The sequence below is a fragment of the Cervus elaphus genome, chromosome 14 (assembly GCF_910594005.1).
Source record: "Cervus elaphus chromosome 14, mCerEla1.1, whole genome shotgun sequence".
NCBI classification, from domain to species: domain Eukaryota; kingdom Metazoa; phylum Chordata; class Mammalia; order Artiodactyla; family Cervidae; genus Cervus; species Cervus elaphus.
The window spans coordinates 29663128-29676798 of NC_057828.1; the positions used below are offsets into that span (position 1 = coordinate 29663128).

At 49.0% G+C, this 13671-nt stretch overlaps 1 protein-coding gene across 2 annotated transcripts in view; it reads left to right on the forward strand.

Annotated features, from left to right (window-relative positions):
• The first annotated feature begins 363 nt into the window (after positions 1 to 363).
• CNIH3 (cornichon family AMPA receptor auxiliary protein 3) overlaps positions 364 to 13671 on the forward strand; it is a 123414-nt gene continuing 110106 nt past the window's right edge. The window contains exons 1-2 of one of the 2 annotated variants that reach the window (XM_043924646.1): positions 521 to 577; positions 995 to 1507. In XM_043924646.1, the coding sequence (XP_043780581.1) occupies positions 1427 to 1507 (81 nt within the window). In that variant the 5' untranslated portion in view covers positions 521 to 577; positions 995 to 1426. Of the gene's footprint in view, positions 1508 to 13671 lie in introns of both variants that reach the window. The other variant, XM_043924645.1, reaches the window with a different exon arrangement.

The following is a 13671-nucleotide window of genomic DNA, read 5'->3' on the forward strand; positions in this document are numbered from 1 at the left end:
CACAGAATTTGCAGGGATGCGCTGCAAACGCAGCCTGAAGCATTATGAAATCCATAGCTGGGAAAACCCACTGGACAAACCCTGGGGTCCAAAAGATTTTCCTGTCTCCCCAACCAACACAACATCAGCATCCCCAGCCCTTACAATACCCACTCCAGAGTAACTGCGAGATCAGCGGGAAGCCGCAGCCTTAAGGTGCGAGGTACACACATACCCTTCCGCAGCTTCCCACCTCCTCCAGACGCACGTGTTTAAAGAGTCCCTGCTCCTCCCCACCCCGCCCCACCTCGGCACCGCCGTCCCGTCCCGCCCCGCCCCACCCGCGCTGCTGGCCTCAAGTTTCCTCCGAGAGGCCGGCGCGCACGAGTGAGGCAGCCTCGGCGACCGAGCGCCCAGAGGCGGTTGGCCGCCCACCTTTCCCCTGCCCCGCCGCCGCCGCAGTCTCCGCCCGCCGGGGAGGGCGTGCTCGGCGGAGCCGGAGCCGAGGGTGGGGCGCCAAGAGGGAGGGGACCCCGGCCGCGCAGCTTCAGTGCTCTCAGTGGCACCGGCAGCAGCAGCAGGTGGAGCGAGCTTCGCGGTGAGCAGCTCTTGGCCTGAGATCCACTCCAGCGGGCCTGCTGGGCTGGAGCCCGTTTGCCCGGGATCCTGAGCCGCTTAGACACAGGAGACACTAGAGTCCCACCCCTAGTTTCCGGGGTACTTGGATTACCGAGGTTGGTGGGCCGGGGGGCCGCCGGAGCCCGGCGCGCCTAGGAGCGCACGGCAGCTCTGGAAACCGCATCCGGGGCGCAGGACCAAGGGAACCTCGCTCTTCTCGGCTACCTAAAGACCTGTTTTCCCGGGAAAGAGCCGCTGCTGGATCTGGGATTTGGGAGGAGCTCGGGGTTCCCCCCCGCCGCCCCCTTCCCGGGCACCTAGCTGGACGCTCTCGGTTGGCGCCCAGGTGGCGCGGGAGGGTCCTGAGCGGCGCTCTCGGCTCTCCTGTGCCTCTTAGACGCGGGAAGCAGAGGGGGCTCTTCCCTGGGATTCCGTGGCTCGCGCGGTCCTCCGAGGAGTCCTCGCACCCCCGCGTCTTGTCTCGAGAAGCTGGCTGGTTGGCACTAACTGAAGAAGTTCGCTATTGATTTGGTTTCTTCTTCGATTTGGGGACAGTTCCCGCCAACGACGCGCGACGCACCTGTCTTCGCGGACGAGCTGGCGTCTCAGGTCGCCGGAGCCTGCGGGAATCCTGCCCCTATCCCAGACCCGCAGGGCTCTCCGCTGGCGTGCCTCCTTCCTAGCCACTGGCCTCGAGCGGAGGGTGCAGACCTGGCTCCTGCTGTCCCCCGCCTTTTGAGGGAGTGCGGTCCTCCAGAGGGACTTCGGCCTCCTAGGCGCTGCTTTGTGTGTTGGTGTTGGGGTGCGCGCGGCCCCCCGCCGGCCGGCCATGGCCTTCACTTTCGCTGCTTTCTGCTACATGCTCTCGCTGGTGCTGTGCGCTGCCCTCATCTTCTTCGCCATCTGGCACGTGAGTAACCGGCAGCGGCTTCTAACTCTGTTCTCGCGCCCCTGGCCGCCTCCTTCCCCAGGTCCTCTGAAATGCCACTTCACTTTTTCCACATCGCGAGTGTGGACGGATAGGAGGCCGGCCGCGGCGCACCCGCGGTTAGACCCTCTGCCGCCGCCCGGTTGTCCCGGGGCGGGAGATGGTTCAGAGCATCCCGAGGCCGGCGCGCCTTCGGTGCCCTCCTACTGGCGGCGGGCGGAGGGACCGCCGGGTCGCGGGGCAGGGCACCCTCGCCAGGGCTTGGCCTTGTGTCCCAGGCCCCGAGATGAGCGTCTGCAGCCCCAGCAACCTTCCCCCCACTTCCCGTGCCCCCTCCTGTCCTGCCCGCGGGGAGGCGAAGGAGAAGCGCCACCGTGGGCCCGGCAGTTAGTCAAGTAACTATAACAACTAAACATTTAAAATGTCAGCATCTGTGGTCGGTTGTGTTTCCGCATAACTGGAGGCAAAGTGGAGACACGACGGGAGCGCCTTGTAAGAGGAAATAGGGAGAGGCCCGGCCAGGAAGGGGAGTGGAGGGAAACCAGGTGATGCAGGTGGACAGAGAAGGGGGTGGACAGTGAGGACAGAGAGAAAAGCGAGGACCAGGGAGGGAGACGGAGAAAGAGGCTCATGAATGAGGCTGCGGAGCAAAGTCTCGCAGAGACAGGTGGAGGGGAGAGAGTTTCCTCCATTGCCCTCCTGGGGTCTGAGCCAGTCAACTGAAAGGCTTTGCAGGTGGCACACCTCCTTTTGGCGAGATCTCGGGCATCCCCAGTGGGCACGCGCTTGCCTGCTGTCCTTCCTGGGGCTGCATCAGGTTGAAGGCAGTCGTGGTGAGTCCTGACTCTCCAGGTGTGGCGTGGGAATAGGGGACAGAGTGCTTCTGAATAGAAGGAAGGGGAGAGAAATGAGGAATGCTGGTTCTCTCACAGAGACCGCACAATGTCCGACAAGTCTAGTTACTCTCAGAGCTTCCTCCTCTGAGGTGGTTTAAGCTCCCCGCCCTCACCTCCAGAGACTTGTTGGGAAGAATAGCTAAGGTTGCACATTTTAGGATCACCCCGATGCTGCCCAGCAAGTCAGGTGCTAGGGAAGGATGCTGAGATGAGTTCCTGGAGGCATGGTTCCCGTGAGCCTCAGAGAACACGCGTCGGGTGGATTGAAGACCAGGAGAAAATTTCGTGGTGGGTGGGATGAAGATGTTTTGTACAAATGGTTTCCAGAGTGAGAGGATTTCTTTGAAAATAGAACTAAGTAGCTAGAGCAGCCCCTGTTACAAGGCTCTCTGACAGGGAGGAGCAGGAACCCCAGGAGGGGGAAGACTTCTGACTGTGTCACCTTAGGGAAGATGCTTAGGAAAGACATCTCAAAAGTGAGAAAGTTGATCTGGATGATCTTCAGGCTTCCCATTATGGCTAAGAGGGTGTAAGTGTGTGAATCAGTTGACCTAGGAATCTAGGAGTGAGAGAGAAGGAATTCATATGTGGGAATTTTGGGGCTGATCAAAAATCCTGCAAGTGAGAAGTGATGGGATTTTGCATCATCTCTTCCTCTGTGGGGAAGGCTGGCTCTATCGTACGGTGCAGAATGGAGCCTTGAAGCTGCTGACACCCATTAAGAGAAAACAAAACTTTAGGATAAAAGGGGTGCGGGACAGATCATGCCCAAACATGAAACAGACCTCTCCTAATGTGCTTTAAAGGAGCTTGCTGTGCTTCTTGAGATCAAGGGAGTTGTTTGCATTCTAGAAGACTACCCCTCTTTTTAAGAAATACTTCATTCGCTGTTTCTTTACATTTTTGCCTTGGCCAGAGGGTGGTAGGTACCAGAGAGCTTCATCAAACTGTCAGGCTTAGAGAGCTTTGAATTAGCCCCTGAAGCAAAGCAGGTAACCAGAAAGAATGATTTTCTCTCACTCGGGAAGATAATAAATAATTCAGGAGCAGGTTAATTAAATGGATGGTTTGTGCAGCTGGTTGACTGATAATTTGACTCAACACCGAGCATTGCTGCAATACTGTGTTGGCCACTGCTCTTCAGGTTTCCAGTGCTCACCCCCCTGTCGCTGGACGTGGTCAGGTTCAAAGTCTGGGTCAGGTCCAGACCTCCTTCCTGACCTGGCAAGGTTCCAGTTTCTGATGATGAAAAGAGTTTGTGCTCTTTGAATTCAAATTACAGTAGCAACTCCCAAGTCTCAGCCCCTTTTCCTTTCCTAGTCTTTTCCATCACCCTCTCTGCAAAACCAACAATCCAAAGCCCCACTGATTGCTTTGGTTCCTGAACACTGAAATGGGAAATCTGAGACACATCGACACAGTCTGCATACCCATTGTGTGTGGGGGTGTTGGTTATACAGTGATGATTATTTCAACCAAAATTTAGGTTAGTCTGTGTTATACTCTGTTTTCTTTTTTTTTCAGCTTATGTTCCTTATAAATTTCTTGATCTGACAAGCCGTATTGATTGCTTACTATATATCGACATCCTAAATAATGACTTGTGCACTTAACAATTTACAGCAGTTAAAAGACCTGCCCCACTGCCATGTCTGGGCTGAAGATAAGAAGATGGTTCTTCTTACCTAATTGTACACACGTCGGGACAGTAAGAGTAGCTGCTGTTTGCTGAGTGTTTGTTTTAGGCCAGTCTTAGGTACTTACAGAGGACTCCTCAGGTGTATCTCTAATTGCTTACCTGGCTCCTCTCCCCACGGGAGGTCTGGAAGCAAAGATGGATGTGGCCAGTCATAGCACAACTCAGTTTTTTTTTTTTTCATTTATTTTTATTAGTTGGAGGCTAATTACTTTACAATATTGTAGCAGTTTTTAAAAGTGACTGTAGATATTTTTAAAAGAAAATTTTAAAGCTGAAAATTTTAAAGCTTTCAAGTCTTGGTTTTTACTTTGAAAATTTATCTGCATTTGTTTTCAAATGGAAAGATTTCATATTACTGGTTAATTTATTCTATATGAGCCACCATCTTTGAGTATATTTGTTATATTTGGAAGGTGCAGAATAAAACTGAGGGGTTTTTTTGTGTGTGTGTGTGGCTTTGCATACCATCAGATACATCGTCTCTTATTGCCCAGGCAGCCTTTTTGTCCTCGCAACTGATATTTTATAGATGAAGAGACTGTATGAAGAGACTGTATGATATTTTATAGATGAAGAGACTGTGCCTAAGGTTGCACAGCTGGTATGCATTAGAGCTGAGGGTTTAGCTGAGTCTCAGGCTCTTACGCCCATGTCCCTTTTCTAACTCTAGTCACTGTCTTTGGATTGTTTAGCTTTGATAATAGTGAATAATATTCCTATCCAAAGAATTACCTTTTTCTGTATGATGAAGTATTTGGAGTTGGAATTTCTGATTAGAGTCACAACAACAGGAAGACGACACCAACCATACTGTATATCCTTTTTAAAAAGAGAAAATTCTATTTTATTTAAAAAAAAAACATATTTTTTCTGTTTATACAAGTTCATTGCCCCGAATTTTGAAAGGACAGGTACATAATCCTGGACCAAAATCACTGCTAATGTCGTCATCCAGAAGAGGCTTGGGTGTTTCTTCTTCCAAACATTGTGTATGTGTGTATTTTTTAAAATGTATATTGGGTGTTTAGAAGGAAGAAAAGTGTTTTAAAGGGTTTCAGATGTGAAGTGATGTCTGTTTCCAGCCAACATAAAATGAACAATGTTACTCGCAAGAGCCCTCTCAGCTCCAGCTTGGTTGAGCCTGTTTGCAGACTCTCATTTATATAAACACAGATGAAACCATTCTTTGAAAAGATCGAAGATTCATACCGGTTATTTCAAATTTTTAGTTTAAATTTTTAAAAAAAAATATCTAGAGTCTCTTTTAAAGACTGAGTTTTGCAACATACAAATAAATTAATTTCCAATGATATTTCTTTGGATTCACAGCAGCATTTGCCATTGGAGAGTTTTAACAGACCCCAACAGAAAATAACAAATAATACTGACTGAGGGGCAGTTTTGCTAGGTGAAACGTCTTTATGATTGAGCCTTTCAGCCAGTTCCAGCTTGTGTCACAGGGAACTGAGCAGACTTCTCAGTTTCTCAGATTATCCATCTGGAAACGAAAATAATGGGTTTACGTGAAATGGTCGGATGCCTGGGCTTGGCAATAGCCTGTCCCTTGAGGACCCTCCTTTGATCTGTCCAGATGGAGGTGCCGGTCTCTTTGCTCCGCCCTACCTGGCCTCCATGTTCTGCTGTATTTGAGGCATCCCCATCTCCTGTGGTATGTCACTCTTAGATGTGATGTCTGCACATCCTTCCTCCCCCACTTCCCTCCTCTCTCATCCCCCACCGTATTCTTTCTCCACTGCCTCACAACTAACACAGGATGATGCTCCATAAGAGCAGGGGACCCTTTCTGCTTATCATGGTTTCTCTGGAGCCTGGAAGAGTGCCTGTCATGTAGAAGGGGCTCAGTAAATCCTCATACAGCTTAATGATGAGGCTGGCAAATATTTTTAATTTAGTGTAGAAAGGCAAACAGAAGACTTTTTCTTTTTTTCTTTTTTAAATGTTTTGGCTGTGTGGGATCCTAGTTCTGGATCAGGGATCGAACCTGTGTCCCTAGTGATGGAAGCGTGACGATTCAGCCAGTGGACTGCCAGGGAAGTCCTGAAGACATTCTTACATATACTAAAATACAGCCAAAATATGAACTATAAAACTCTAAAAAAGATATCTAAACCAAGATTAAGCTCTTAGACTCTAATGGAGCCACCAACATTTCTGTGCACAGCGTCAGAGGCATTGAAAGACTTAGTTAGAGAATCTTGGTTGGGATACTCCCTGCCACAGGGCACGGGGATTACAGACTAAGGCTAGGATCTCAGGAGATCTCTTGGGACAACGTCCACATCAGATTGGTGTTGGTCCACAGGTAGACTCTGTTGCCTCCCAGAAGTGTGCATTTTATTCCACTTTCCACAAGGAAAGACTTCTACCCTCTTGGGTCTAAATTCAGCACATTTTTCACTGTCTCGCTCAAATCTCACATTGTCAACTCTGCTCACTCCAGCCTACCACAGGCTTCTAAGAAAGCTCATGTAGCTCACTTTCTCGTGTGCATGTAGGACCTTGTGTGAGTACACACCTTCACATGTGTGTCCTGAACTCTCTAAGTGCAGTAGGCACTGTTAGAGGGGAGGGTCCTTATCTGTCCATGTCATGCATTCAGAGAACTTAGGAGGACACAGTGACCACATGGGGATCCTGTGGCTGGCGGTGGGTGGTCTTCAGGTCAGCCATGAAAGGAGGAATGAAAATCACCTCTTTGGTAGCCTTGTTTGGCTCATTAACTCAGAGTTCACCCTTCGAGATGTGGTACATATATATAATGGAATATTACTCAGCCATAAAAAGGAACGAAATTGGGTCATTTGCAGAAACGTGGATGGACCTAGAGGCTGTCACACAGAGTGAAGTAAATCAGAGAGAGGAAAACGAATATCGCGTATTAACTCATGTGGGAGAATGGCACAGGGGAACCTGTTTGCAGGGCAGGAATAGAGATGCAGATGTAGAGAATGGGTGTGCGGACAAGGTGGGGGGTGGGGATGAACTGGGAGATTGGGATTGACGTGTATACACTCCCACGTGTAAAATAGGTAGGTAGTGTATAGCAGAAGGAGCTTCGCACGGTCCTCTGTGATGACCTAGGTGGATGGCAGGTGGGAGGGAGGCCCAGGAGGGAGGGGAGATATATATTTATATACGTTCGGCTGATTCACTTTATTGTATAGCAGAAACTAACACAACATTGGAAAGCAACTATACCCCAATTTTAAACAAAGAACTCACACTTTGAAGAAAAGAGGGCGCCTGGGGCTCTGGTGACTGTGGTGGCCGGCCTTGAGAGCAGGGCCTGGGAGCTGGCCCAGCCGGGTGCTGCTCCGGCTGGGTGCTGTGGGTGCTGGTCTGCTGGCAGCTGCTCCTTCTGTTTGCTCTGAGACTTGACCTGGAAGGGATGCACCAGCCAGGTACCGCGGTCACAGAGGTTGGCTTCATCCTTGAGGGGCTGGCCTCTTACTGCAGGCTTGGCACTCCCATCTGTGTTGGACTGCTGAGACCAGAACCATCACCAGCTGACCCTGAGGCCATTGTCACAAATAAACAATTCCATTGCTCTAGCTTCAGGCCTTGTAAGGGCCTCAGTTACACAGGCAGATAGAGGGCAGGGACTATCTTCTCTCTGTCTTACCTGAGCTTCTGTAGACACTGATTAAGTGTGTGTTGAGTTGGACTGGAGATTTCTGTCCAGTCTCCATCATTTAATTACACCAGCCCAGCTCTAGAGTCAGGCTGCCTGGTCAAGCTATCTGTTTTCTCTAGTTCTGTCCTGTTGCTACCTTTTGCTCAGCCTTCTCTGTGTTTCCCTGGTTACCTGAGAGAGGAAACGGGATTGCACCTAACCCTGCAATTTCTACTTTGGACTCTCTCTGGCTCCTCTAATTTTTCAAACTGATTAAATTTTTTTATTGTGGTAAGATAGACATAAAATTGGCCATTTAAAAATCATTTTTTAGTTTACAGTTCGGTCGCATTAAGTCTATTCTTGTGGTTGTACAACTATCACCACTATCCATCTCCAGAATTTCCCATCATGCCACACTGAAACTCCATACTCATTAAACAATAACTCCCTATTCCCCCTTCCCCTCAGCCCCTGACAACCACCTTTTCACTTTCCGTCTTTAGGAATTTGACTATTCTATGTACCTTATATGAGGCTTTTCTGATGGCTCAGACAAAAAGAATCTGCCTGTAACGTAGGAGACCTGGCTTTGATCCCTGCGTCAGGAAGATCCCCTGGAGGAGGGCATGGCAACCCACTTCAGTATTCTTGCCTAGATAATCCCATGGACAGAGGAGCCTGGTGGAATACGGTCCATAGGGTTGCAAAGAGTCAGATACGACTGAAGCTACCTAGCACACAGGCACATGTACCTTGTATAAGTGGAGTCACACAGTATTTGTCGTTCTATGTCTGGCTTATTTCACTTAGTGTAACATCCTCAGGGTTCATCCATGTTGTAGAAGGTGACAGCAATTCATTACGTTTTAAGGTTGAAGATATTCCAGTGTATGTGTGTACCACATTTTGTTTATGCATTCAGCTGTTGGTTCCACATTTTGGCTGTTATCGTGAATAGTGTTGCTGTGAACATGGGTGTGCAAATATCTCTTTGATACCCTGTTTTTCATTTTTGGTGTATATACCCACAAGTATGTTGAAAAGCAGAGACATTACTCTGCCAACAGAGGTCCGTATAATCAAGGTTAAGGTCTTCCCAGTGGCCAGTGGTCAACATGCAGTTGTGAGAGTTGGACCATAAAGAAGGCAGAGCGCCCCTTCAAACTGTGGTGCTGGAGAAAACTGCTGAGAGTCCCTTGGACATCGAGGAGATCAAGCCAATCAATCTGAAAGGAAATCAACACTGAATACTCACTTGGAAGGACTGATGCTAAAGTTGAAGCTCCAGTATTTCGGTCACCTGATGAGAAGAGCTGACTCATTGGAAAAGACCCTGATGCTGGGAAAGATTGAAGGCAGGAGAAGAGGGTGTCAGAGGATGAGATGGCTGGATGGCATCACTGATGCAATAGACATGAACTTGGGCAAACTCTGGGAGATGGTGAGGGACAGGGAGGCCTGGCGTGCTGCAGTCCATGAGGTTGCAGGGTTGGACACAACTGAGTGACTGAGCAACAACCCACAAGTGGAAATGCAGGAACTATTTCAACCAGGAACTTTTGGTCCTCAGTCTTTGCGGCACCAGCTCTGCCTTTTCTTGACTCTCTGGCCCATCTGTTGCTGCTGTCTTCCTTGTTCTAGGATGGACCAACAGCAGTGCCCCAAACATCCTGGGTTTATTTGCTTGTGTAAAAATCTGGTCTGTTTTGCTACATTACTCTGGAATCCCCAAGTCTTCTAGGTGAATAAAATAGTTGCAGAATCTTTCTTCAAGCCTTAGCATGGAGTCCTAGTTGAACCTATTGAGAAGTTTAAATGCTCCTTAAACAGATTTTACCGGAGACAGATCTTGGGTTTTGCCATCGCCTCATGACCACAGCCATTTCTTCCAAAGGATTTCATCAGGAAGAGCTAGCAGTGTTTTCTGAGACTTTCGGCCTGGGTGTGTGAGGACTGAGAAATGTACCTGATGTTGAGAACAAAGGGATCTTCTGCAAAATTTTTTTGTTGTTCATTTAAACCTTTGCATTTCTGCTCATGAATCAATGGGAAGCCCAAAGGCCCAGCACTTCTTTTTGTGGCTGCCAGGGAGGGGGACCAGGCAACTTTACCTGGGCCGAAGACTCAAGTTCAATTTTGCCCCTAAACTGGGGACTGCTGGGTCATGGAAATGAAGGAGGTTTTAGCTCACTGGGAGACAGTTTGGAGGATGACTTAATTTCCTAGTTTCTTTAAGTTGTCTTGGGTCACTAAAGTGGTTTTAAAAGATAAACCAGATTTATTAAAATGTAATACACACACAGACATAATTGTGTGCATGTGCATACAATTATCACTACAACAAAAATTCTCCACAGCAATGCAAATCCCACCTTTTCTTGGCCATAAATTTGGGGAGGATGGAATTTGCTTTCCTCTGTCTCTCTGGGGGTAAGGGTGGCTGTGGGAGGTGTGTCCATTTGCAGTCCCCACAGTTGGGGTGGAATGCCTTAGTGGGAGCTGTTAACCACACATCCATACACAACCAGTGACTGCTGCTTACCACCCAGAGGCTCGGGGTCAAAGGCCCCCACGCCTGTTTGCATGGTCTGCCCTTGAGTATGTACAGCACCTGGGACTGCCCGTGGGGTGAGGTCCGACTTCTGTGATGCCATCTGGCTGGCTGAAGCCGTGACCTCTGGTCCTTTTCAGTGTCTGTAAATACTATAGACAGGTACTCCGGACATGTTTCCAGCTGAACGACACACCCACTTCCTTCCTCTGGACGCCTGTCCTCCTGGAGAGGGAGACACAGCAGGCCAGGCAACTATGAGCCCATGGTTCACCCCCGCCCATCCTTGTTCCCCAGCTTCCCCATTCACCTCCTCTTCAGGTTTTGGCTTCCCATTTATATTGTTGGCTCAGACAGTAAAGGATCTGCCTGCAGTGCAGGAGACCTGGATTCGATCCTTGGGTTGGAATCCCCTGGTGAAGGGAATGGCAACTCACTCCAGCATTCTTGCCTGGAGAATTCCATGGACAGAGGAGCCTGGTGGGCTGTAGTCCATGGGGTCACACAAAGTCGGATGTGACTGAGCGCTAACACTTTCACTTTCACCCTCCCTGGCCTGGCACCCGGAGCTCAACCCCTGGACTGCTCAGGGTGCTCTGGGCTGGCTGGAGCCTCTGGTGGTTGGCGAGTCCCTGGCATTAGGGATCCCAGGGCTTGATGGCTCTGTCTCCCTCCTTCCTTCTTCCCTTTCTCTACTGCTTCCTTCTATTCCTTTTCCTTTGCACAGATCTTACTCTGCCAGAGCCTGCACAATATTTCTTAGCTCAGCTGGAGGGCCTGAGTTCTGGGATATTAGCTGACACCACCTCCCTCCCCCAGGGCATCTAGAACTGTGGGCTGATATTTCCAGAACATTAGCTTTAGGTATCTTTTCTGTTTTTGTGTTCACATGGTCCATTTTGATGATGGGATATAGCTCTCCTGCTGGGGAAAAATGCAGGGGAGGAGAGCAGTCTTGGAGCTGACTTCCTTTTCTTTTTTTTCCTTATTGGTAACTGATTCATGAACCCTAAAAAAAGAGTTGATAACAACATAGCCAGCTAGCAATAGCAGCCCAGATGGTCCCCTATATAACAGAGGCATTTGTATCTTGGATAAAAAAAAAATATTGAAATGTGTTCTGCAAATCTTACTGAGAAGAGGAATTAGCAGCAACTGCATTCAGGTGTTGTGGGTATGAAACTAGCCAAATGATTCTAGTTTTCCTGAATGCAGAGATTAAGGAATGGGAACTGGGAGGTGGAAGGCTCAGATACGGGGACTCAGTGGGAGAAGATGGGTTTGAGGGCATGGCACTGCTCTGGCTGTCGGTCTGAGATAGCCCACCCTTGGGTTTGTCGGGGGAGAGGGATCTGATCTGATCATGTGTGTGTGGACATGGAACTGCACGTCCGGATTTATGTCCACCCAGGGCTACTGCCCACTTGGGAGGCTTCAGAGCAGCTGTAGGCAGACCAGGGCCAAAGAGAACAAGTATGCTCCAACTGCCTCTAAATTCTACATGGATTGGATACACAAATGATGCTTCCCTTGTTCCATAGGCCCAGTGAATCCCCTGGGCCTGCCTGAAATATCTTTTTCTTTTAACTATTTATTCAATCTGTTCCAGTATTGCTTCTGTTGTTTATGTTTTTGTTTCTTGCCCCTAAGGATATGGAATCTTAGCTCCCCAACCAGAGATTGAACCTGTACCCCCTGCATCTGAAGGCAGAGTCTTAATTAACCACTGGACCGCCAGTGAAGTCCTGGCCTGAAATCTCTATGGAACTTTTATTCTCATTGTCAGATATCCTCAGCAGGCCATTGGGTGGGGCTTGGAGATCTTTGAGAGGCATTCTGAACTGTGGTGGCATCAAGGCTACCTTGGAGGGTGGAGGGGGAGTGTGTGAGGAGGGCCGGCCTCTTACCGCACGTGGAGTCACTGTCTGGAGTTGGGAATCCGGACCAGATGCCGAGGAACCTAAAGCCACTTCATCATTACCAGACCGTGACTTCTCCGGGATAATTTTTCTTGGAGGTTCTGGAGAGTGATGAGGAAATTGAACTGAAGCCAACCAAGCATATGTGCTGACTGGAGAAAAATGACTGGAGAAAAATGTGTCTGGGCTTGACATCCTTTTCTCTCACTGGTTGGCAATTTTAGAACCGTAAAGCCTGCCCTAGAAAGGGGCTGGCAGCTAATGGGGCTGAAGCTGCTGCTGAGTGGTGCCCTCGGCAAGCTGCCCTGGGCTTTAGACAAGTCCCCGCATCTCCCCAGGCCTCTTGTTTTTCTGTGTGTAAAACGAAGTTGCTGAGTAAAGTGATCTCTGTCTAGCCTCCTAGCCGGCTCCAGAAATCTGTGGTTCTTCCATTGCCTGATTCATGCATCTCATCTCATCTCATCAAGCACATACTTGCTACGTGCATCTTGTATTTCTCTTCCTTTTCTCTTGTGATGGTTTTTCTTTTCCGGTGGCCTTCCCGGGCATTCAGTGTCAGATTTCTATGGAGGGAACACTTAGATAAGGTTCTTAGATATCAGGGCAGTCCCCCTTAATCAAAGAAATAATTTATGGAAATGGGATTGGAATGCTTATAGGATGGACAGAAAGCCTTCAAAACTAGACTTGAAGCAGTAAGATAACTTTGATTTTGACCGCTGCCCATCTTTTTTCTGTCCCTGATACTCCCAAGGATGGAGCGGGTTATAGACTGCGTCTGGGTTGGTGCCCCTGTGAGCTGTAGTGGTGAGTGGAAGTAACACAGGGACCTCCCAGCCTCCCCAGTAGAAGGACAGACACCTGGGTTTACCCTCCCACCTGGACTGTGCAAAAGGTGTATGTGTGTGTTTTAGTCGCTCAGTCGTGTCCAACTCTTTGTGACCCCATGGACTGTAGCCTGCCAGGTTCCTTTGTCCATGGAATTTACTAGGCAAGAATACTGGAGTGGGATGCCCTTCCCTTCTCCAGGGGTTTTCCTGACCCAGGGGTTAAACCTGGGTCTCCTACATGGCATGCAGATTCTTTACCTCTGAGCCATCAGGGCTCTGAGTCAAAGGGAGAGAGGTAATTCTCCAGAGGAAATCAGACTGGTGTAGAAAAGGGGGTATGAATGTTGAGTGACCAAAAATGTGACTGATATTCACTACTTGAGCTCTTCAGTTTAACTGTCGCCTCCCCTGTAATCAGAGAAAGCAAAATTTTCTCTGAAGTAAAGGTTAACTTGTTGCCACAGACCCTGTGATATGTTATCCTAAGCGAGTTGCCGAAAAAGATCTTATTTATCTCCAGTCCAGCCTGATGAGGAGCAGCTGTGCGCTGGCCAGGAAGATGGACCTACTGGACTCATGGTCCTGAGTGTGTTTCTCCGACTTGGGTAATGACC